This window comes from Danio aesculapii, chromosome 7 (genome assembly GCF_903798145.1).
Source record: "Danio aesculapii chromosome 7, fDanAes4.1, whole genome shotgun sequence".
Taxonomy (NCBI): domain Eukaryota; kingdom Metazoa; phylum Chordata; class Actinopteri; order Cypriniformes; family Danionidae; genus Danio; species Danio aesculapii.
Genome location: NC_079441.1, coordinates 11,256,147 through 11,278,592, shown reverse-complemented (window position 1 = coordinate 11,278,592; position 22,446 = coordinate 11,256,147). Strand labels below are relative to the sequence as shown.

The 22,446-nt window shown below is 35.2% G+C and overlaps 2 protein-coding genes and 1 long non-coding RNA gene across 5 annotated transcripts in view; 2 read left to right on the top strand and 1 right to left on the bottom strand.

The window, feature by feature from the left end:
* Positions 1–6,151, bottom strand: part of dagla (diacylglycerol lipase, alpha) — a 107,503-nt gene extending 101,352 nt beyond the window's left edge. For 2 of the 3 annotated variants that reach the window (XR_008838067.1, XM_056461038.1), the window contains exon 1: positions 5,451–6,151. The gene's annotated coding sequence lies outside the window, so the exon portion shown is untranslated. The remainder of the gene's footprint in view (positions 1–5,450) is intronic. The other variant, XM_056461037.1, reaches the window with a different exon arrangement.
* A 1,212-nt stretch (positions 6,152–7,363) lies between these two features.
* LOC130231668 (uncharacterized) lies at positions 7,364–13,114 on the top strand. The gene is made up of 2 exons (XR_008838066.1): positions 7,364–7,596; positions 10,894–13,114. It is a non-coding gene; the product is annotated as an uncharacterized LOC130231668 (long non-coding RNA).
* Positions 13,115–17,249: 4,135 nt separating this feature from the next.
* Positions 17,250–21,484, top strand: polr2l (RNA polymerase II, I and III subunit L). The gene is made up of 3 exons (XM_056462700.1): positions 17,250–17,332; positions 19,157–19,268; positions 21,193–21,484. Exons 2-3 carry the CDS (start codon positions 19,174–19,176, stop codon positions 21,299–21,301), a joined length of 204 nt encoding a protein of 67 aa, XP_056318675.1. The 5' UTR covers positions 17,250–17,332; positions 19,157–19,173; the 3' UTR covers positions 21,302–21,484.
* The last annotated feature ends 962 nt before the right edge of the window (positions 21,485–22,446 follow it).

Genomic DNA, 22,446 nt, shown 5'->3' with positions numbered 1-22,446 from the left:
TCGTGTGATTTCGCGGCCGGGAAAACATCATTACATGAAGACAGAAATGACATTTTTGGGCGAGTTATACCTTATAAATACAGTATGTGACACTTTTAGTGCCATTTGAAGGTGTCCATGTTGCTGTGAATACTTGTGCGACTGCCTTGCTTCTCTCCTGACCTTGAAAATATAATTGGCTGATTCGTAGAAAAAGCTGAATTAAGATCACGTGTAGGATCGAATCGAGATCGTGATCTTTTGTCGATTAATCGTGCAGCCCTAGATTCCAATAAAGAAAATTTACTTTTAGAACTGCGTTCCCAACAATGATTAGTAGTCATTTTCTGCCTTATAATGTTGTGCAAGCCATTCATTCATCAGTCATTTTGAGTCAAATAAATTTTACCATAACATTCATCAGTCAACCTGTACACTAGATAATAACATCAGGCACTGAAGATCTCATATCAGACCATTAATCTCATCAAAAACAGAGGTCAAGTGTTAAATCAGCTAGATGACACATCAACAAAATGATCCTAAAAACCCACTCTTTGTCCATATACAAAAAGCCGCACTTAGTAATTAACATCAATTTCCTCTTGCAGTGAACATGCATTTGCCACTGATGGGCTTCATCCAATCTTGAAGATACAACCACAACCTCTCCATTAGGAATTAAAAGCCTCTGGTTGTGGACTTCCTCACTGTGTGTGTGTGTGTGTGTGTGTGTGTGTGTGTGTGTGTGTGTGTGTGTGTGTGTGTGTGTGTGTGTGTGTGTGTGTGTGTGTGTGTGTGTGTGTGTGTGTGTGTGTGTGTGTGTGTGTGTACATGTTTATGTGGTTTACAGGGACACAAAGTTGTCTAATGACATGGGTATGACTTAGTTGTACTCTATTAAGGTGGTTTACAAGGACAAATTCAAAATAATAGAAAATCCTACTTAACGACAACTTTTGTCAGATTTTGCCGCAAGTTTTCTGTGAGGGTTTAAGGATACACTCATACGTTTACTGTTTGTTGAAACTACTTAATTAAAATGAGCTGAAACACAATTCTTGAGTTTTTTGGGGGGACAACTTGATTATTTTATGTTCAATTAACTTAAATTTGTAAAAACTAATAAGTTAACTTAATTTGTCAACACAAATCGATTGTGTGGAACCCAGCATTTCTTACAGTGTAGGGTCTAGATTTGTCAAAATTATCGAAATATCAGTACTGAAAAAGATAAAGACAAAGATAAAATCTTGCTTTTGGTTATTATCAATACTAGGGCTGCACAATATATAATTTCAGCATCGTTATGGCAATGTGATCATTCGCAATAGTCACATCGTGAATATACGCAGTGTTGAGCCTGGTTTATAATTTATCATTTCACAAGTGTTTTTTTGAGGCCTGTGACTCTGAGGGTTTTGAAAGAATGTACCGTTTGTAACTTTGAAAAATTAATAATGATTAATTTTACTGAACTGTTTATGAAAACGAAGACTATGCAGAATTATTGTACATTTGATTATTCAATTACTGGATACCTGAATACATTGACACTTTTTGAGAAAAAATAAAACAAAACCAAAAAGCCATTTAAATTGCATATTTTTCTTTATTGAATTTATCTACGCTTAAAGATTGTTTATTATATTTCATGCACTCCCCTACAGAAACAATCGCAATCAATCTAAAATGATCAATTCTTTCCAAACAGTTATTCAACTCATCTAGTGAAATTGTGTTAATGTCGCAGAATAAAAAAATATTGCAATGTGTAATTTTGCCAATATCGTGCAGCCCTAATTGATACTGGCTTTGCTCTCTCGCACTCTCTCTTCTCACCAGAAGAGATTAATAATAGTAAGATTTTAACACCTTTGGAAAATAAGATGAAATTGCACTTGTCTATTTGTTCTTTTTCTTTTTTGTAATTCATTGCCTTTTAAACGCAAGGACTGCTGACGTACCTGGTATAAGTATTATATGATTTAGGTTTTTCCCCCTTTTTACTTCGTTTGCATACTTTTAATTAGGGCTACACAATTTTGGAAAAATCTGATATTACAAGATTTTATTTTTCTGCGATCAATATTGCGATATGAACACAATTTTTGAATAGCTCTATTTGACAGTTTTCTGAGGAGTCTAACAGTATTCGGGTACATAAATTGAATAATCACAATGCAAAAAAAATATATATATTTTGTCTCATTTCTAGTGCAAATATCAAACAAATTCTTAGACCAAGTTAAACTATTGAGGATGCTACGATCGATTGGCATCGGCTGATCACATTTTATGACTTGATCGGTCCTCGCTAATCTGGCCAATCGCATTTACCGCAATCGCAAGTGTTTGTTTGGTTTACAAGCAGAGGAAGATTAATTTTAATGCATCAAATGTGCACTCCAAACTTTTTTCTTTAAGGTACATTAAATTATTCTTCCATCATTTGCAACGCTTCCAAATTGCATTGTAAGTAATTTTTCTTATCAATGTTTTTATCTGCTTTATCTATTATTTTCTGTAAAGCTGCTTCTGACCATGACATGCGCACACTAAATGGTTATAACAGACGTGTTATAATAAACTAAATGTACAGCAGTCTTTCCAGGTCCCTGTCCTCCCCACATATGGTCTATAAATGCATGAAGAACTTAAAAATGTTATCGTGATAAACCATATTGTTAAATAGAGTTTTGTTAAAAGTTTTATGGAGATGTATTGCTGGTGACTGTATACTCTATACAGGTGTTGGCATGATTGGGTAGCTTTACATGGATATTGGAAAATTAAGACCCGTTTAAAATGATTTAACAGCTACAAGTCAATATTTCAATGAATTAAAGACTTTTTAAGGCCTAAAATTTAGCTTTTGAAATTTAAGACATTTTAAGACCCCGAGGACACCCTGGATTTAAATTTAATATACAGGAATTTTAAAATATCAATATTCAATACCATTTTCGATACAATGGTAATATTGTATCTAAAATGATATCGAATATCGATATTTTTCAAGGTATCATATCGAAATTGGAAATTTCAGTAACATGCCAACACTAGTAGGGCCATATAATAAGCAGTTTTTACAGTATATAAATTACGCCTATGGAGTGTCCCTGTAAACCATGCATACATGTGTGTGTGTGTGTGTATGTTGTAGACAAAGAGTGGCAACACTTCTGTCCTAAGAAAAAGACACTCTTTGATGGCAGGGAGACATGAATACCAAAAACAAAATAATAATCTACCTCACCGCATACTGTACTCTTGGCATATGGTCATGTGTCAGAAATGATGGGTGTGCTCACAAGCCTGGAGCAACGCAAAACACTCCTTTCATGCACACTGTTATTCATGCACAATGCAAAAGGTTTGACTGCTGTTCAGCTACCAGAGCTCCTGCCAAAACACCAGTTGCAAACGTCAATATATTGATTCAACAAATTCATCAAAGTGTTCAAAATGTATTCAAAGAGCAACACTGAAGCTCTGGTAACGTGCTAAAAATAACCTTTTTTCTGCACGAAACATTATGTTCCATTATGATGGAACCAGTTTGATTAATGATCAATATATACATGTACTATAGCAGGGTTTTAAAATCGTTTAGATAGCATTGACTGTGATCTACTGTGATTATTTATTATTATAACGAGACTAAAATATTATTGGGAAAACATATAATTTGTTAAACAAGTTAACTCACTTGTTTTATTAAATTTTTCACAATTTTTAACATTATTTTAGCATATTTTTTAATCAAATTATGAATAATTATTTTATGTAACTTAAAACATTTATGGCATAATTGTTTTATTATTGAAAATATCTGATTTATTAAATCAAAGGTTTATTTTTTTGTTTATCTGATGTATAATGTGGGCTTTTAGTGTGATTAAATATTTGATTATTTATTTTAATATTTTTTTCCCCATTTTAACATTTCCAAAGACCTCTTAACACCCCTTTGCAAAACCCTGAGGATCCTCACCCCAGAGCTTGAAAACCAATATACTACTAAATCCAATGTCCTTCCAATAACATGATAGTACCAACGTATATGCGTGAAAACATGGTAATACTCTGATATAATGTACATAAACACCATAGTACTGGCATTTAAGGATACCATGACAGGACAAGTGTATTTGTGCTATAAAACATATAATACTTACATGACTTCAATACTGTCAGTGATGTTCAGTAGTGTTTTCTGTTATACCCCATGGTACAGAATAATTACCATATACACAGAGTGACATTCTTAGGAACTCACTGAAAATCACTGTGGTAAACTGCCACACCAGGGTATTAGTATTCGGTGTGAATGGACTGGTTAGTCCTCTGTTTTAATTTCAATCAAATTATCAAAAATATAAAGAAATATATTTTATTTTTATTTAATTTAAAACATTTTGTATTAACTGTTTTATAATTACTGTAAATATCAAATAAAAAAATTAAGTATTTGTTTAGCAAATGTCTAATGTTTGTGTTTTTTAATTTATTTATTAAGATTAAATATTTGATTAATTATTTTTCCATTTTAATAACTATGTTTAGTTAGACTACATATTTTTATTTGAATTTTCCCTGCTATTTATCCAACCATTTCCAAAGACTCCTTAACACTCCCTTCGGAAAACCCTGAGCATCCTCATTCAAGAGCTTGAAAACCAATATACTACTAAATCCAATGCCCTTCCAATAACAGTAACTTAGTACCATAGTAGGCTATTTGGGTGAAAACATGGTAATACTCTGACATAACTTTTTTATCCTTTTTTTCTAGGTGATACACAACCATGCTATTAAACGATTACAATATTCTCATAGGCTACCATAGGCACTCGGAGTACTTACTGTACTTTAAAAATACCATAGTACTAGCTTTCAAGGATACCATGATAGCACAAGGGTATTTGTACTATTAAACATATGATACTTACATGATTCAATGCTGTCAGTAATGTTCAGTAGTGTTTTCTGTTATACCCCATGGTACGAAAACATTACCATATTCACACACAATGACATTATTAGGAACTCGGTGCACTTCGCTGAAAATCTCTGTGGTAAATCGCCGCACCAGGGTAATTGTACTATAAAACAATGGTAATTCAGTACTGTCAGAAGTAACGTATTTTCTGTTATATCCCATGGTGAAGAATGATTACCATGTTCACAGATAATGACATTATTAGCACTTTCATTCGTAACGTCACAGTATTCTGTGTGAATGAACTGGTAAGTCCTCAAAATTAATGCATTATATGTGCATAAATCAACAAACAATAGAATAGTACTGAATGTACTCCAAGATATCGCAATAATTAACACAAAGCCAACCTTATTTTTCCGTCAGCGTTATAACATAACTGTGTCAACTAACGCTAACGCGGTTTTGAGGCGGAAACTGCGGTTACCATGGTAAAATGTCATTCGGGTCGCCCGTGCAGACTCACCTGTAGTATGAGCGCGTCTTCCCGAGACCTTCTTCTGCATGGACCCTCTGAAATCTCCCATCATCCGCAAATACACGCACGGGGAACCGCAAAAACAGACCCAGATCACGGTTCCGACCCAGCCACAGGTCTCAGTACAGCAGCAACAGTCCCGCTAATGCGGCGTCCCGTTTGCCTTGACACACGCACATGAATGAGCGGGGACGTGTTTTATTCGGGCTGCTCCGGTGCTTCAGAAACGTGTTTTTTATTCGGCACTGATCCGCTTCAGTTTCATTGACAATCCGCCGTAACGTCACCGATATTTTTCACGCCTTTCCAAGCGCGCGTCGCGTCAGCAGGCGCTCCATATTCCATTTAAACCGCAAAGAACCGTTGACGTACACCCGAATATATCATTTATTCCTCATGTCCGGTCGTGACATTCCCTTTTGCGTGGTAAAATCATACGGCGTGTACAAATCCCGCACTGTCCGCAGCAGCAGCAGGTCCCAGTCAGATTGATTGCTGTATTTCTTTCCCTACGATCGTTTTTCCATATGAGAAACGTCGTTGCAATTCTCCATTCCAGTTGCGCGGGTTGAACGCGCATTTCGAATCGCGCCTGCGCTCCTGGCGTATCGCACGTCATCCATTGGTTGCCGTGAGAGGCGCTGCGCTACTGACGTACGACGCTGCAATTTTCCGCTGCTTAGGAACCACTGGCTCTCTCACTGCTGGGACGAGCTTAGTGAATACAGAGGAGACTCCGAAACACAGAGAGTGCTGGGCGTGGAGCGACGTCATTTCCTGAATTTCTTAAGCCTTTGTAATGAGCAGGGAGTGCCAATTTGAGCAGAGCTAATCAATTAATCAATAAACACATTTAGCTGATAGATAGATAGATAGATAGATAGATAGATAGATAGATAGATAGATAGATAGATAGATAGATAGATAGATAGATAGATAGATAGATAGATAGATAGATAGATAGATAGATAGATAGATAGAATTAAAAAGTGACAGATAGATAGATAGATAGATAGATAGATAGATAGATAGATAGATAGATAGATAGATAGATAGATAGATAGATAGATAGATAGATAGATAGATAGATAGATAGATAGATAGATAGATAGATAGATAGAATTAAAAAGTGACAGATAGATAGATAGATAGATAGATAGATAGATAGATAGATAGATAGATAGATAGATAGATAGATAGATAGATAGATAGATAGATAGATAGATAGATAGATAGATAGATAGATAGATAGATAGATAGATAGATAGATGGGATGGATGGATGGATGGATAGAATTATAAAGAGATAGATAGATGGAATTATAAAGAGATAGATAATCAATTAATCAATAAACACATTTAGCTTATAGATAGATAGATAGATAGATAGATAGATAGATAGATAGATAGATAGATAGAAAGATAGATAGATAGATAGATAGATAGATAGATAGATAGATAGATAGATAGATAGATAGATAGATAGATAGATAGATAGATAGATAGATAGATAGACAAACGGACTGACGGATAGATAGATGGACAGACAGACAGGGAACAAACAGATTAATCAATATGAATATCATAGTATTTAATATAACTGCATTAAATATAAATGCACTGATTAAGAGCAGGATCTTATTTGGTTCACATGTGTGGGAATTTGACGTAATGCATCTTGATTTGCATTACAATGCAACTGATCTTGTAGCACATTTCTGGTCAGGTAAAACCTGTTCTTGCACCTAAAAAAAGCCACACACGTCATTTAAATAAAAAAGGAATGATCGCCCCCGGAAAATAACTGGCTGCTGTCACTTTAGACTGCAGCACTCATATGATGTTGCTAATAAAGGATGACATAAAACATCAGTTTGAGGAGAACGAAAGCACATACACACACACCCCAGCTTCACCGCATCCCCCTGTTCTCTCAGATGGAGTGGTACGTCCCAGCTCCTCTCCTCCTCCTCCTCCTGCTGCTGCTGCTGTGTCCTCCATCACTCCATTTCCTTCATTCTGCTCTCCTTGAGGACGGATTCAGGCCTTCCTGCAGAGCAAATCCCTCGCTTTGTCATCCTCCGTCTCTGAAAAGAGGAAGAGCTGAGGAAAGACTGCAAGACGACACAGTGAAGGTACGTTCCCTCCATCTTGATCTTTCTGAGGTTATGTATCTCCATCAGTACTGAGAAAATGTGTTGCGCTCTTGTGGCCTGTACAGCCATTATAACTGCATCACCACATCTATCAGATGCTCTGGAAACCCTATTCTAGCACCTATTTTGATCTTTTCTGCATGGTTCTGCATGGTTTAGCCCAATATTTATTTTTAATGCACAGTGTTCCCCTCCCTAAACTGGTCCTGTATGACTCATGCAGCTTCACAGGGATATTTCAGCATGCTGCGGATGAGCTACTGCATGTCATTCTGATGTTCAATGCCTCGGAAACATTGTTGTTTGTGCTTATTGAGTGCGGATGGTTTACGCATGTAAAGCTGCATGACTGATGTTAAGAGTTACTTGTCACTTTTTTCCCCACATAAGCTAAAAAAAGAGCTCTAACACAAACACACACACACACAAAAAAAGCTGCACATGCTTTTTAGTGAAGGAACGACTAATGGATTCTGCCCTTTGGCTGTCGGATACAAGCAAGTCAGTAGGCCACCATATATAATGTCATTGCTATGAAGGTCAAAGGTTCAAATCTATCATAGGGCATAATTTTGTTTTTTAATGAATTAATTATTACATTAATTAATATAAAAAAAAAAAATAAATCAAAATAATATTTGTGCTTTATGGTAGAAACCACTGTTATTTTCCTCTAACCCAAAATGTTTAAATTTAGAGGACATCTTCTCCATAGTTCAATTATTCTTTATATTAAAAAGGTAAATAAATTAGGAAATTAGTTGTGATTCGTAAGAGTATACAAGTATAGTGTATTAAACAAGTAAATAAACAAGGAACAGGTAGACACAATAGGTATCTATGGTAACAAACATGCACATACTAAACTGTAAAAATATCTGTTGATCTGTTATTATCTGTGATGATTTTTTGATTATTAGAAATAAAGTAGGGATAGAAAATAGTAACAGTAAACAGTAAATAAACAAGGAACAGGTAGACACAATAGGTAACTAATGGCCCGTTTACACTGAGTGGTACGGTACAGTACGGTATGGTTCGGTACGCTTTTATGGCTGTTTCCACTGTCAAAAGCTACCAAAAAGTGAACCGTACTGTACCACTTTTAGATACCCTCTCAAAAGGGTATCTAGCACAGCAAAAGGGTAACAAAAAGCAGAGCAAGACACGTAGCCGAACACTATTGGTTTACAGAGAAACGTCACACAAGCAGGAGAATGAAAACAAAGGAAGCACCATTTTTAAATACACAGCCGAGACATTACACCGCAACAATATATACATATACAAATCTTGTCGTCGTCGTCTTGATGAACAGCCACAAAGCCAAGAAGAAGAGCAGAGTTTACCCTGTGCCTCGTAGTTGTTTACAAGGCTGTCTAAAGCGCAAGTGGTTTCTCTTTCTCGTGTGCACTCGTTGTGCATCAATATTCGAATTAACGAACTTCATGAGCTGATGATAATTACGTGTGTGTGATTATTAAAGTGTTTCTGACATCTGATCCTTTTAGAAATGGACAAATGCGAAAGTGACGCGTGAAAAAACAAAGGTGAAGCCGGAAAAAACAAAGGAGCAAATGATTCTTTCAGCAACCTAAAGGATGAACAAACTGTCATGTTTAGCTATTATCATCACAATTTGGACTATTATGAACTCGGAATGACGGAGTTACTTTCTAACAGAGGTTACATGTGCAGGTGAAGAATAAAGATACAGATGGGAGGTTTGCACTGACTGTGGGCTATATTTTGTGTTGTTTTTTACACAAATAAGGACTAAATGTATGCTGTTTGTAGTTTTTCTTTAATTGGCAACATATTGGAGACTGTAAGGGGCTGTATGTGTTCATATATGTTTTGATATATATCACAGACGTTACAGTAGGCTATTATTATCATTGATCTGCAGTTATAATCAAATCCTGTCCATAGAAAGGTTAGTAATGAATATTTATACACGAGTATTTATGTGTATAAAGCATCTGTTTTGTGAGAGGTGCTTCTCATATGATATATGAATGACCCTTACAGCTTTACTTTGACATTTCCTCGAGCGAGAAAGACGTCGACTGAAACTTTTTTGTCGTACACCACGCCCACCATTGGTACACCTTTGACAGGGGAAATGCAAGCCTGATAAAGGTGGTACCATACTGTACCACTCAGTGTAAACGGGCCATATGGTAACAAACATACAAACACTAGACTATAAAAATATCTGTAAATATGTTATTACCTGTGAAAACTATATGATTATTAGAAATAAAGTAGGAATAGTAAATAGTAACAGTAAACAGTAAATAAACAAGGAACAGGTAGACACAATAGGTAACAATAGTAACAACCAGGCATATTGTTTCCACCACTAAAATATAAAAATAAAAAAATAAATAAAGGTTTGTATTTTGTTGTACACAAAACTGCTAATTAATGGATATTTTTACAGTATTTTAATAGGCAATAATAATGCAATAACTTGATTAAAAGTGTTTTTCATAATGGTGTTATTTTGGATTTCTATTTATTAAACAATTCTGGATAAAAATGGAGGATGGTTTGCTCAACCATATATTAGCCATTCATTTTCATTTTCTTTTCGGTTTAGTCCCTTTATAAATCTGGGGTCGCCACAGCGGAATGAACCACCAATTTATTCAGCTTATGTTTTTTACGCAGCGGATGCCCGTCCAGCTGCAACCCATCTTTGGGAAACATCCATACACACTCATACACTATGGACACTTTAGCCTACCCAATTAACCTGTACCGCATGCCTTTGGACTGTGGGGGAAACTGGAGCACCCGGAGGAAACCCACGCGAACGCAGGGAGAACATGCAAACTCCACACAGAAACACCAACTGACCCAGCCGAGGCTCGAACCAGCGACTTTCTTGTGTGAGGTGTCAGCACTAACTACTGTGCCACTGCGTTGCCATATTAGCCATTACAATGCTGATAATTATAATTAATGTTTCTTGAACTGATGATTCTGGAGGATCGTTTACAGTATACTGAATACTGAAAATTAGAGTAATGGTGCTACAATAAATTCAGTGTAGCATCACACAAATAAATTACATTTTAAAATGTTTTGTGATACAAAATCGTCAACTATAATTGCAATAATATTTCACAATACTCTTTTTTTTATTTTATTCAAATAAATACAGCCTTGGTGAGCACAAGAAACTTCTTTTTTAAATCTGCAATCTTTACGAATTTTTGTTTTTAATCTAAATGTCTCCCTCTTCTACTGTTTCCCCTCTTCAAAAAGTCCAGAAAAACCTACTAGATTCCTAGACTCCTCAGCTCCAATCCCACATGGAAGCAAAAGCCAAAGGAGCGCCGAAGTCTGCCTCCAAAGCAGAGAAGAAGGAGGCAGCACCACCACCGGCAAAACCAGACCCCGTCCCAGCCGAACCAGCCGATCCCGAAAAACCAGCAGAAGATGGATCGACCGACCAACAAGGGGCAGCAGAGTCCGCAGGATCCTGCTGTGAAACCTTAGAAAGTTTGAAGCCTTTCCTGATTGGAGGAGCCGTCATCGCCCTTGGCGCCGTATTGGTCGGCGTAATCTTACTAGCCAAAAAAAACTGACCCGAGACCTGTGATTGGTTGCAAAATATTGGTTGATTAGTTCACAGACTATTAAAGTTTATATCTGTATACATATATAGCTATATATATAAAAAGGGGTGGGGAGTCACTAGGCGATATAATTTTATGCTGTACTTTAATTTCAATGCTTGTGGTGACATTTCCGCCAGCTATTAAAGCAAGCTAGAGATTTAGGCCAAACACTTTTTCATATCACACAGTTGTAGCTCGTGCATATTTACATTTTCATCCTAGTCACTCTGCTTGTTGGTACACTGCTCAAAAAATTTAAATAAATAAAAATCATCTATGACACACATGAATACAGTTATAGAGAAATGTTTGGTCACACAACTGCCAAAAACAATGACAAAACAATTTAAGGCTGCACGATTCAAGTTTAACACGACAGCAGTTTTCTGAGCGAGTCGTTTAATGTGATTTCTACAATACTAGTGGTGTGCGATATTGACTAAAATGATTCTTATTTATTTTTTGAGGATGTTTTTATGACAATTATTAAAGAATATTTAGTGGAGTGTGCTTTTGTGCTAGTTTAGTTATACAACTTTCAGCAGGAGAAAGCAAAAAGGAGTCAGTCGTTGAATTATTCACTCAAACGTTTTGATCGAAACTAATGACTCATGTATAAACGAATGAATCGTTGAATCAGTGACTCAACTGATTTGTTCAAAAACAGATTTTGAAACTAAACACGGCAGATATTTGCATCGGGATTTGTTTTGTTTATTTTGTTTTTGTTTGCTTTGATACAGCTTAACTATATCTAGATATCAAATCAACTAAAAACAACAACATTTTTCACTTTCATGACGAATTCTAAAGCAATTCTGACTCAAGTCTAATAGGATTCATCACACAGTGAATGTTTTGGACTTACAAGACATGCTTTGTTCGTTTTTTGCAAAGAGAATAACAATAAACAATGAAAATTAACCATGGTTATACTACAAATAAAACATGGTAAACCATGGTAACCACAATTTCATCATAGTTTTGCTACAATAACTATTTGGTAGTCAATCAATGCGATAAAAACATTTACTGAATTTTTACTATAACAAAACCAGTTATTTTAAATAATTAAATTACATGTATTTCCAGTTATATATTTAGTAAATACATATCGCACACCCCTACTTTACAAATAAAAACATTCGGTTTCATAATCAAAAACTACTCCAACTGAAATTAGCCTTGTATTGCTGAAAGAATGTGTAAAGTAGAAATGTAAAAAAATATTACGGTGTATATTTTATGTTTACAAGCTGCTCGTATCACCTCATTTCCAAACCAAAAACAAGTCCTAAAAACATTTGTACCGTAGTAGCCGATCATCTCAAAGTCTTAGTTTCTTGTTGGAACGACGTTGTCGATTTCCGGAAGTGGGCCAATGGAAATAGACGTGTGACGCAACATAGCTAGATATTAAAATGACGGCTAAAAAAGCTTCAATTTCACAGACACACTACGACGAAGGCTCGTCACGACAGAAATATTCCCTAAATGCATGCAGACACGGACAATATGCACTCACAAAGTCACATGATGAACATACTGTTACAGAAAATGACATTTTCTTTAAAGTGCGTATATAATGCAATAATTCAAATAGAACTCTGTATTTAACGGAAAGAAGACCATTTATTAGTTGTGATATTGACGATGAGGATGTTGACGCGGCAACATGGCGGTTGTCTTGATGATGAGGAAGGATGATTATGATTTTATTTGTTGGATTTAATGTAGTTTACCTTTCCCTCTACTGTGCCATATGTGTTTATTTTTGCACTCGCCTGCTGCCTTTCTGCTGTGTGAAATAAAATAAGATGGCTCCCTTGTGACTTGATGACCTTATTAAAGGACAATGAACCACATTTTCCCAGACTCTGTGTTTTTTTTAATTATTATTATTCACAAGCGTTTGTTTTGAGGGAAGCGCTTAATAACTTAACATTTTTTTCTTATATTTGTCCCATATTTTGGTAGTTTATTATTATTTTATATATAATACTTCTGCATTCCTGCAAAGAAATCTTACTACCTTATATTTTGTTGCATCAAATGATCTTTTCTAGTCATCTCAACTTACATTAAGTCAAACTGACTAAAAATATTAAGTTAAACTTTGTATAACTTAAAAAATAAGTTGATTAACTTTTTAAAATAAGTTTAAGTTACAAGAAAGCTTTGGTTGTGGTCAGGGATGGGCGGTATTTATGATACATGTATTTCAAATACGTATTTCAAATAGAAAATAGTATTTTGCACGTTGTATTTGATGGGGTTGATGAAAATGGCTCAATATTTTGTATCAAAATACTTTAGTGTCTTGTATTATTGTAATTTTAAAATACTGTAAAACACTTTGTAAGAAGTCTGCATGATGACATCATAAAAATAAGGCCTCTGATTGTTGCTTTCTCGATTACAGTATTTGCCTAGGCTTGAGATCAGAACAGAAAACTGATTTAGAAGGTGTCAATGCTTGGAGTATGGATGGAAATTATGCACACATTAAGAAAATAAGAGACAAACGGCATGGGTATATTTGAGAGCAAGTCAACAATCATTGAAAATGGTATACTGCACAATGCTGAGACCTGTAATATATAATGGCAGTATAGTGTACAATTCAGATGGAATAAAATATGAGTCCATAAGAACAGGATGGGGAGCATTCGGCACATAATCATTCTCAGTCTCAGTGCTGCAGGTGGAAATGCAGAGGAAGTTTAGAAATATGAAGAAACACCTGAAGACTGTGTACTTGTGTTCACTAAGGGGGTAGACTGAGACCCTTCCTGTAAAGAAGAACTGAAAAACTCTTGGGAGAATAAGTAGGCTGCACAAATAGTAGTTTTGGATGGATTGCTGATGTAGATGCCAAGAAAATAAGACAAACAACATAAAAGTAAGTCCTACAGTGGTGATATTTTTACTTCATTGGTTGCTTCAAATTCAATTCAATTCAATTCACCTTTATTTGTATAGCGCTTTTACAATGTAGATTGTGTCAAAGCAGCTTCACATAAAAAGTCATAGTAAATTGAAACAGTGTAGTTCAGTTTTTAGTGTTTAAGTTCAGTTGAGCTCAGTTCAGTGTGGTTTAATAATCACTACTGAGAGTTCAAACACTGAAGAGCAAATCCAACGATGCGCAGCTCTATAGATCCTGAACCATGCAAGCCAGTGGCGACAGCGGAGAGGGAAAAACTTCACCAATTGGCGAAGTGAAGAAAACAAAAACCTTGAGAGAAACCAGACTCAGCTGGGCACGACCATTTTAATTTCTCCGCTGGCCAAATGCCAGTAGTTGATCTGCAGGTATAGTTAATAAAGAGGAAAGATGCTTGTCTAATGATGTCAAAGTGGCACAATCCAGTATATTAGACGAAAATATATAATAATACTCCAGTCTATAGAGACTGGTCAAAAACTCCAGACTTTGCAAAAACTGATAACTCCATTTTTTGAGATATCATATTTTATGTTGTGCATTGAAGAGGCAAGGCAAACTTTATTTATAGAGCACAATTTTCCAAAGTGCTTTACAATGAAATAAAATATTTAAGAAAATAAAATAAAACTTGTATTAAAAATGTAAGAAAGGGAAATATATATGTATATACTAAAATACAGACAGGAAAATAACATGTATGAGTCACTCAAAGGCAAAGGAGTAAAAATAAGTCTTTAAGTTAGATTTAAAAGCATCCAAGGATGGAGAAATCCTGATGTTCAAAGGGAGACTGTTCCAGAGCCTTTCTTTACACATCTGGGAACACAATATCAACGACCTGATGGTAACAATTTGAAGGTGTATGATAAAGGATGCCTTTCATCATTGACAATCAAGGTAGTCTTATTTAATACTCTTTCTTTGCATATATTGTCAATGCTCTTTAATTTTATTCCCAACAATTTACTGGCTTTTGTTACCACCTTCCCCAATAACCTCTTCTGGGCCTCTGAAGCATTTCCATACCAAGAGGTTACAAAATGTTGCAATACGTTTGATTAATACACTATAAAACATGATCAGGAATGTGTTGTCAACATTAAAAGATAATAAATACTTTAAGAAGTACATTCTCTGTTGAAACTTTTTCCTTATCCATACATCCCGCTTAAGTTTATTGTCCAACATCACACCCACATATGTATAATGTGTTACTAACTGAAGTATTTACAGAATGTTACTCTCTTAGATTATCTGCTTTACTCATTCATTCATTCATTCATTCATTCATTCATTCATTCATTTTCTTTTCGGCTTAGTCCCTTTATTAATCTTGGGTCGCCACAGGGGAATGACTTATCCAACATATGTTTTACGCAGCGGATGCCCTTCCAACTGCAACCCATCACTGGGAAACACTCATATACTTCCATTCACACACATACACAACAGACAATTTAGCTTACCCAATTTACCTGTACCGCATGTCTTTGGACTTGTGGGGGAAACCGGAGCACCCGGAGGAAACCCACGCAAACACAGGGAGATCATGCAAACTCCACACAGAAATGCCAACTGACTCAGCTGAAACAGCGACCTTCTTGCTGTTAGGCGAGAGCGCTACCCACTGCACCACAGTGCTGCCCATTAAATTATCTGTTATAAAGTCAGAAACATCCTAGGCATAAACAATGTTAACATTCAATAATATTGAAATAAAAATCTAATTTATTAACTTATTAACTATACAAAAAATAAACATGTAGTGACAACCCTAATATTAACAACAAATATAAACAAACAAATTAATGAATGCATAAATTAATTCCTTCACTTTCCTTCAGATTTCAGAGGTCGCCACAGCTGAATGAACCGTCAACTACTCCAGCATATGTTTACACAGCTGATTCCTTTCCAGACACAACCCAGCACTGGGAAACACCCATACACACTTATTCACAGACATACACTACGGCCAATTTCATTCATTTTCTTTCGGCTAAGTCCCTTATTAAACAGGGGTCGCCGCGGCGGAATGAACCACCAACTATTCCAGCATATGTTTTACGCAGCGGATGTAGGGACTATTTTGAAAAGCTAACACGATTAAAGCCATTCCATACGAACTGTTAGTGTTTATTAAAGTAGACATTTTAACTCATTCAGCTGCTTTATTAAACCATGAAAATAAGTTTAGTATTTGTGTCTAGCCACACAACACATGCAAAGGCTACATACACTCGAAAAAAATGACATTTGTTCAAACTACTTATATAAAATGAGCTAAAACAACACAATTCTGGGTGGCGCGGAGGCGCAGTGGGCAGCGCTGTCGCCTCACAGCAGGAAGGTCTCTGATTCGAGCCTCGGCTGGGCCAGTTGGCATTTCTGTGTGGAGTTTGCATGTTCTCCCCGTGTTGGCGTGGGTTTCCTCCGGGTGCTTCAGTTTCCCCCAGTCTTAAGACATGCGCTATAGGTGAATTGGGTAAGCTAAAATGTCTGTAGTGTTTGAGTGTGAATGGGAGTGTATGGGTGTTTACCAGTGATGGGTTGCACCTGGAAGGGCATACGCTGTGCAAAACATATACTGGATATGTTGGCGGTTCATTCTGCTGTGGCGACCCCTGATTAATAAAGGGACTAAGCCGAAAATAAAATGAATGAATGAATGAATGACAACCCAATTCTAGAGGTTTTTGAGGGGACAACTTAATTTGCTTTATGTTCAGTCCACTTAAATTTGTACAAACCAATAAGTTAACTTAATTCCTTCATGCTGTCCCAACACAAATCGATAGAGTGGAACCTAACATTTTTCACAGTGTAGCTACAAAAGACGCCCTTATTTTGAAGTGTTCAAAACGTTTGTAAAACCCTGGTGTAGTAAAAGTGGAAGCTAAAATACAAGTCAGTTTTGGGATATACACAATTCTAATATTCCTATTAGCGTTATATGTGTTGTTTTGAGATTATACCTCACACGTTTTAAAGGGGTTTACTCGTGTTGCACACTTGCTTTTCAATGCTTCATATAACTTTGTTTCCGCCCGAGCGTTTTAGAAAGACGCAACGCGGAAGTGTATTTGTTATAAGCCGCGCAAGAGGAACGTGTGTAGTGTGCGAGATTGTTTTGGTAATGTTTTGTATTTTACTTGGATCTTTAATCAAAATAAGAGGGTGGAAGATTTAGGGTTTAGTTCTGAGTTCTTAAATAAGGAAATAATCCCGAGCAAAACCGCACTATCAGTGTTATTGTATGTTGTATTGTATGTTTCTAGGCTGCTTCAGGGATTACGTTCTTGTGTGTGTTGCATTTATATTTCAACATCTATTAAGTTATTGAATTTTGTGTTACTTTTATTTGTTATTATGCAGTCTGAAGTGTACAAACTAATAATTTGACTTCCTTAATCTGGTTTAAGGTTTAAAATAAATTTCAAGAAGTTTCCAATGCTTGCTGAGGCTAAAATTATTTGATTAAATTAGAGTAACAAACAAACAAAAACAGTAATATTGTGAATAATGTAAAATAACTCTTTTCTATTTAAATGTACTTTAAAATGTTATTTAATACTGACACGAAAAGTAGATTTTTTTTCAGCGTCATTACCAGTGTTGGGGAAAGTTACTTCAGAAAGTCATGTATTACAATATTGAGTTACTCCCAAAAAAGTAACTAATTGAGTTACTTAGTTACTTTTCATGGCAAGTAATTTGTTACGTTACTTTTTCTGACCTGGCTGAGACTTGATCTCTTTTAGAACCTTTTTTAAATAGAGGAGCTCTGCAATGAACAACCCACTGTATATCCTTTAATTATCTTTAAAAAAAAAAAAAACAATACATCAAAAAATGAATGTAGAATAATGTTATCTGAGAACTTCCAGACCTCAGAACTCTAAATGGCCTATATACAGATTAATGACAGTTTAAAGCAATGCGTTTGCTACTTTTGTACTTTTTGTCTTATTAAAAAGTAAAATCACTGTTTATTCAGATAATCCTCTTTTCCTTTTCTTCCATGAGTTGAAAATAATGAGAATTTTCTACCGCAGAAATGTAAGCTTTCAGTCTGTTCCTGCATTCTCTCATTGCGTGTGGGATTCAACGTGACTACGATCATTTTATTTCAGCATTTTTAAGCGAATTAACTAAACTAAAAATTAAATCAGTTATTGCTTTTGTAAAGTAAACCGTTACTTTACTTGTTACTTAGAAAAGTCATATTATTAAATATTATTTGTACTGTGTTACCCCCAACACTGGACATTAATCTGAAAATCGTAACATTTTAAATGTACATTTGATCATTTTAACCAATTCTTGGTGAATAATATATATATATATTATTAGCCACCCCCCCCCCTGTTTATTTTTTTCCCAATTTCTGTTTAACTAAGAGATTTTTTTCAACACATTTCTAAACATAATAGTTTTAATAACTCATTTCTAATAACTGATTTATTTTATCTTTGTCATGATGACAGTAAATAATATTTGACTAGATATTTTTCAAGACACTTCTATACAGCTTAAAGTGACATTTAAAGGCTTAACTAGGTTAACTAGGCAGGTTAGGGTAATTAGGCAAGTTATTGTATAATGATGGTTTGTTCTGTAGACTATCGAAAAAAATATAGAGCTTAAAGGGGCTAATAATATTGACATTAAAATAATGAAAAAAAAAATTTAAAACTTCTTTTACTTTAGCCAAAATAAAACTTTCTCCAGAAGAAAAAATATTATCAGACATACTGTGAAAATTTCTTGCTGCTAAACGTAATTCGGGAAATATTTAAAAAGAAAAAAAAAATTAAGGGGGATTGGGGGCTAATAATTCTGACTCCATCTGTATATACACAGTTGAAATCAGAATTTTTATATCCTCTTTGAATTCTTTTGACGATGATTTAAAAAGTGTGTTATTTAATAAACCTTTACATTTTCTTCATTACAGGTGTCTCGTCCTTCATCATGATCATCCCTGTTCGCTGCTTCACTTGTGGGAAAATTGTTGGGAACAAATGGGAGGCGTATTTGGGTCTCCTTCAAGCGGAGTATACAGAAGGGTACGTTTCTGAAACTAAAATGTGTCCTAAATTAGTTTTTTTTGTCTTTAAAGAAGTACTTCGGTCTTCTTTACTAGTCCTAAATATTGTGTTTGGGATGCTCATGCAGACCGGTTAACCGACAGCATGGATTTGATGGATTAGTGTGATTAATATTATTATACAGATTAATATTATTATTAACAAAATAGGTCTAGCATTGGCCTTATGTACAGGCGTCAAGCCAAACCGAATTTAAACAGATTTACTATGAACCTGAATCTCCATCTCTTATATCGCACAAACTACTTAAAGTTAAAGATTAATCGTGCTTAGTCGCATCCAAAATAAAAGTTTGTTTTAACATAAGATATGTATTATATATATTTATTATGTATGTGTTTATTTATTATGTATATATACTATATACACACACACACACGTGCATAAAAACAAAGATTTTGCATAGATATTTAAGATTATTTATTATTTACATCATATACATGTATACTTTATATGGAAATATAAATAATAATTGCCTCAAATGTATGCATGCATGTGTGTGTGTGTTTATTTATTTATTTATATATATATATATATATATATATATATATATATATATATATATATATATATATATATAAATAAATCAATACGCATACATATCATGTCAAAACAAACTTTTATTTTAGATGCGATTAATTTTTCCCCAGCACTACTTAAAATATATCTTTGGTCATACAGGCACCAAGAAAAGTGCCTTGTTATTACTGTTGTCACGATACTGGAATTTTAAAAACGTCCTTTTCCGCTAACATTTGAGCATTTGAACATTTGTTCTTAAACAGCGCTGATGCCATTGTCTTCACATGCTCAACAGAAATGACTGTGATTGGCCGTAAAGGTCATCAGTTCACCAAACTCACCACTATTTAATGAGTGTAACCACAGATACAGGGACACTGGGGTGTTTTAAAGCCGCAAAGATCAGCTAGTCTGTTTATAAACTGACATACGATCGATCCACTGATGAATCGACTGATCTTTAAAACTGAACGGCTTTAAAACACTCCAGTGTCCCTGTATCTGTGATTTTTAAAATAAATTTTAAGCGGTCTGAAGGCAAAGCAAGGTTTACAGAAGCTCGAAATATATTTCTTTTTATCCATACATGTACACGTAAACATGTAAACCAGGGGTCACCAAACTTGTTCCTGGAGGGCCGGTGTCCTGCAGATTTTAGCTCCCACCCTAATCAAACACACCTGAACAAGCTAATCAAGGTCTTACTAGGTATACTTGAAACACCCAGGCAGGTGTGTTGAGGCAAGTTGGAGCTAAACCCTGCCTAAACACTAGCCCTCTAGGATCGAGATTGGTGACCCCTGATGTAAACTATCTATAAAATCACTTTTTAGTAAGACTTGTCACACTCTTTTTGTTTTTTAACATGTGTTTAGATATGTCTTTAGAGTAAAATGAAACCTAATTCATACATTTAATCCAGAGGTTTCTTTAAAAAAACGTCCTGCAGTTATTAGCGCAATGCATTTTGGGATGTTCGAGGCCGTGAAAGGTCTACCGGTTGTGTTCTTCATTACCTGGGAAACGAAGGAGGCAATTTAAGGCTCCATTTGAAGGAGCCTTTGAATTATTTTTTGAAATGCGACAGCCCTCGTTTCGCCACGATGATGCAGCGCCCTTCGAATGCATCCTTCGGAGGATGCAGCCTCTAAAATGAGACGCATCGAATAAAACAATGCACATTTCAAAGCACTTCACAGGACCTTTAAGCACCATCTAATGTCAGGGGGTGATTTTGCGCATTCACTCTGCTCATCGTTGGTGAAAATCGTGGGTGCGATAAGCATCCTGGTGTGTGTGAGTCTTTACTCTTCATGTGATAGCATTAGCATTGCTCTGAATCTTACTGTTTTGTTCACAGTGATGCTCTTGATGCTCTGGGCTTGAAGAGATACTGCTGCCGTCGGATGCTTCTGTCCCATGTGGATCTAATTGAGAAGTTGCTTAATTATGCTCCGCTGGAGAAATGAGGAGCGTCCTTGCCATATGAAGATGAAAGTCCCGCTCGGCCTCTCCTCATTTTCAAAGACTTGATCCTGTTGAAAGACACCGACACGAGTTTTGACATGGATATTAGACCAAATCTGAAGAAACACACTTGTGATGTTGAATTTTTGTTTATTAGGGTTTTGTTAAATAAAGATTGAGATGTATCTGCTGCTGTGTGGTAATTTTAATCTGTCAAATGTCTCAATAACAAAGAATTAACTCTTTCAAAAAAAGAAACACAAAAATGGTCAAACAAACATTTACAACACAACTAACAAGAAAATACAATACACAAACAACACACGTGAAAGTAAAATAGTAACTTATAAAAAGATAAATAATTGGTGAATTGAATAAACTAAATTGGCTGTAGTGTGTGAGTGTTTCCCAGTACTGGGTTGCAGCTATAAGCGCATTTGCTCTGTAAAACATGCTGGAATAATTGGCGGATCATTCTGCTGTGGTGACCCCTGATGAATAAAGGGACAAAGCCGAAGGAATGAACAAAATACTGACCTTCAGTTTTAATCAATTAACTTGGTCTCAACGAGTGATTCATTGAGTCATTCATTCAGACAGTTTGTTCAATACAACTGAATCGTTTAGAAACATCTAGTCACAGATGTAAAACTAACCAAACAACTACCTATTATATGTTTGTTAAGCACTAAAATGACTAACAACACACAAATTAAACCTAATTAGTAATATTAAAGCTCATAAATTATAAACATATATATATATACACACACAACAGAAAATTACTGTTCTGTAATTATAAAGCTTAAGTACTAAAGCAATTTTAAAGCAAAAATGGATCAGTTAAATGTAGTTGACGACTTATTTGAACATTAAATCTATATTTAGTTTGTACTTACTAACACACACACACACTCACACACACAGAAAATACATTTACACCTAATTAGTAATATTATAAATTACAAACATTAATATAAACAACAGAAAATTACTGTTCTATATTTCTAAAACATAAGTACGATAACAATTTTAATGCAAAAATGGATCAGTTAAATGTAGTTGATGACATATTTGAACAATAAATCCATATTTATTTTGTACTTAAGAAACGTCAACAAGCAAACAAGTGATTCACCGAGTCAGT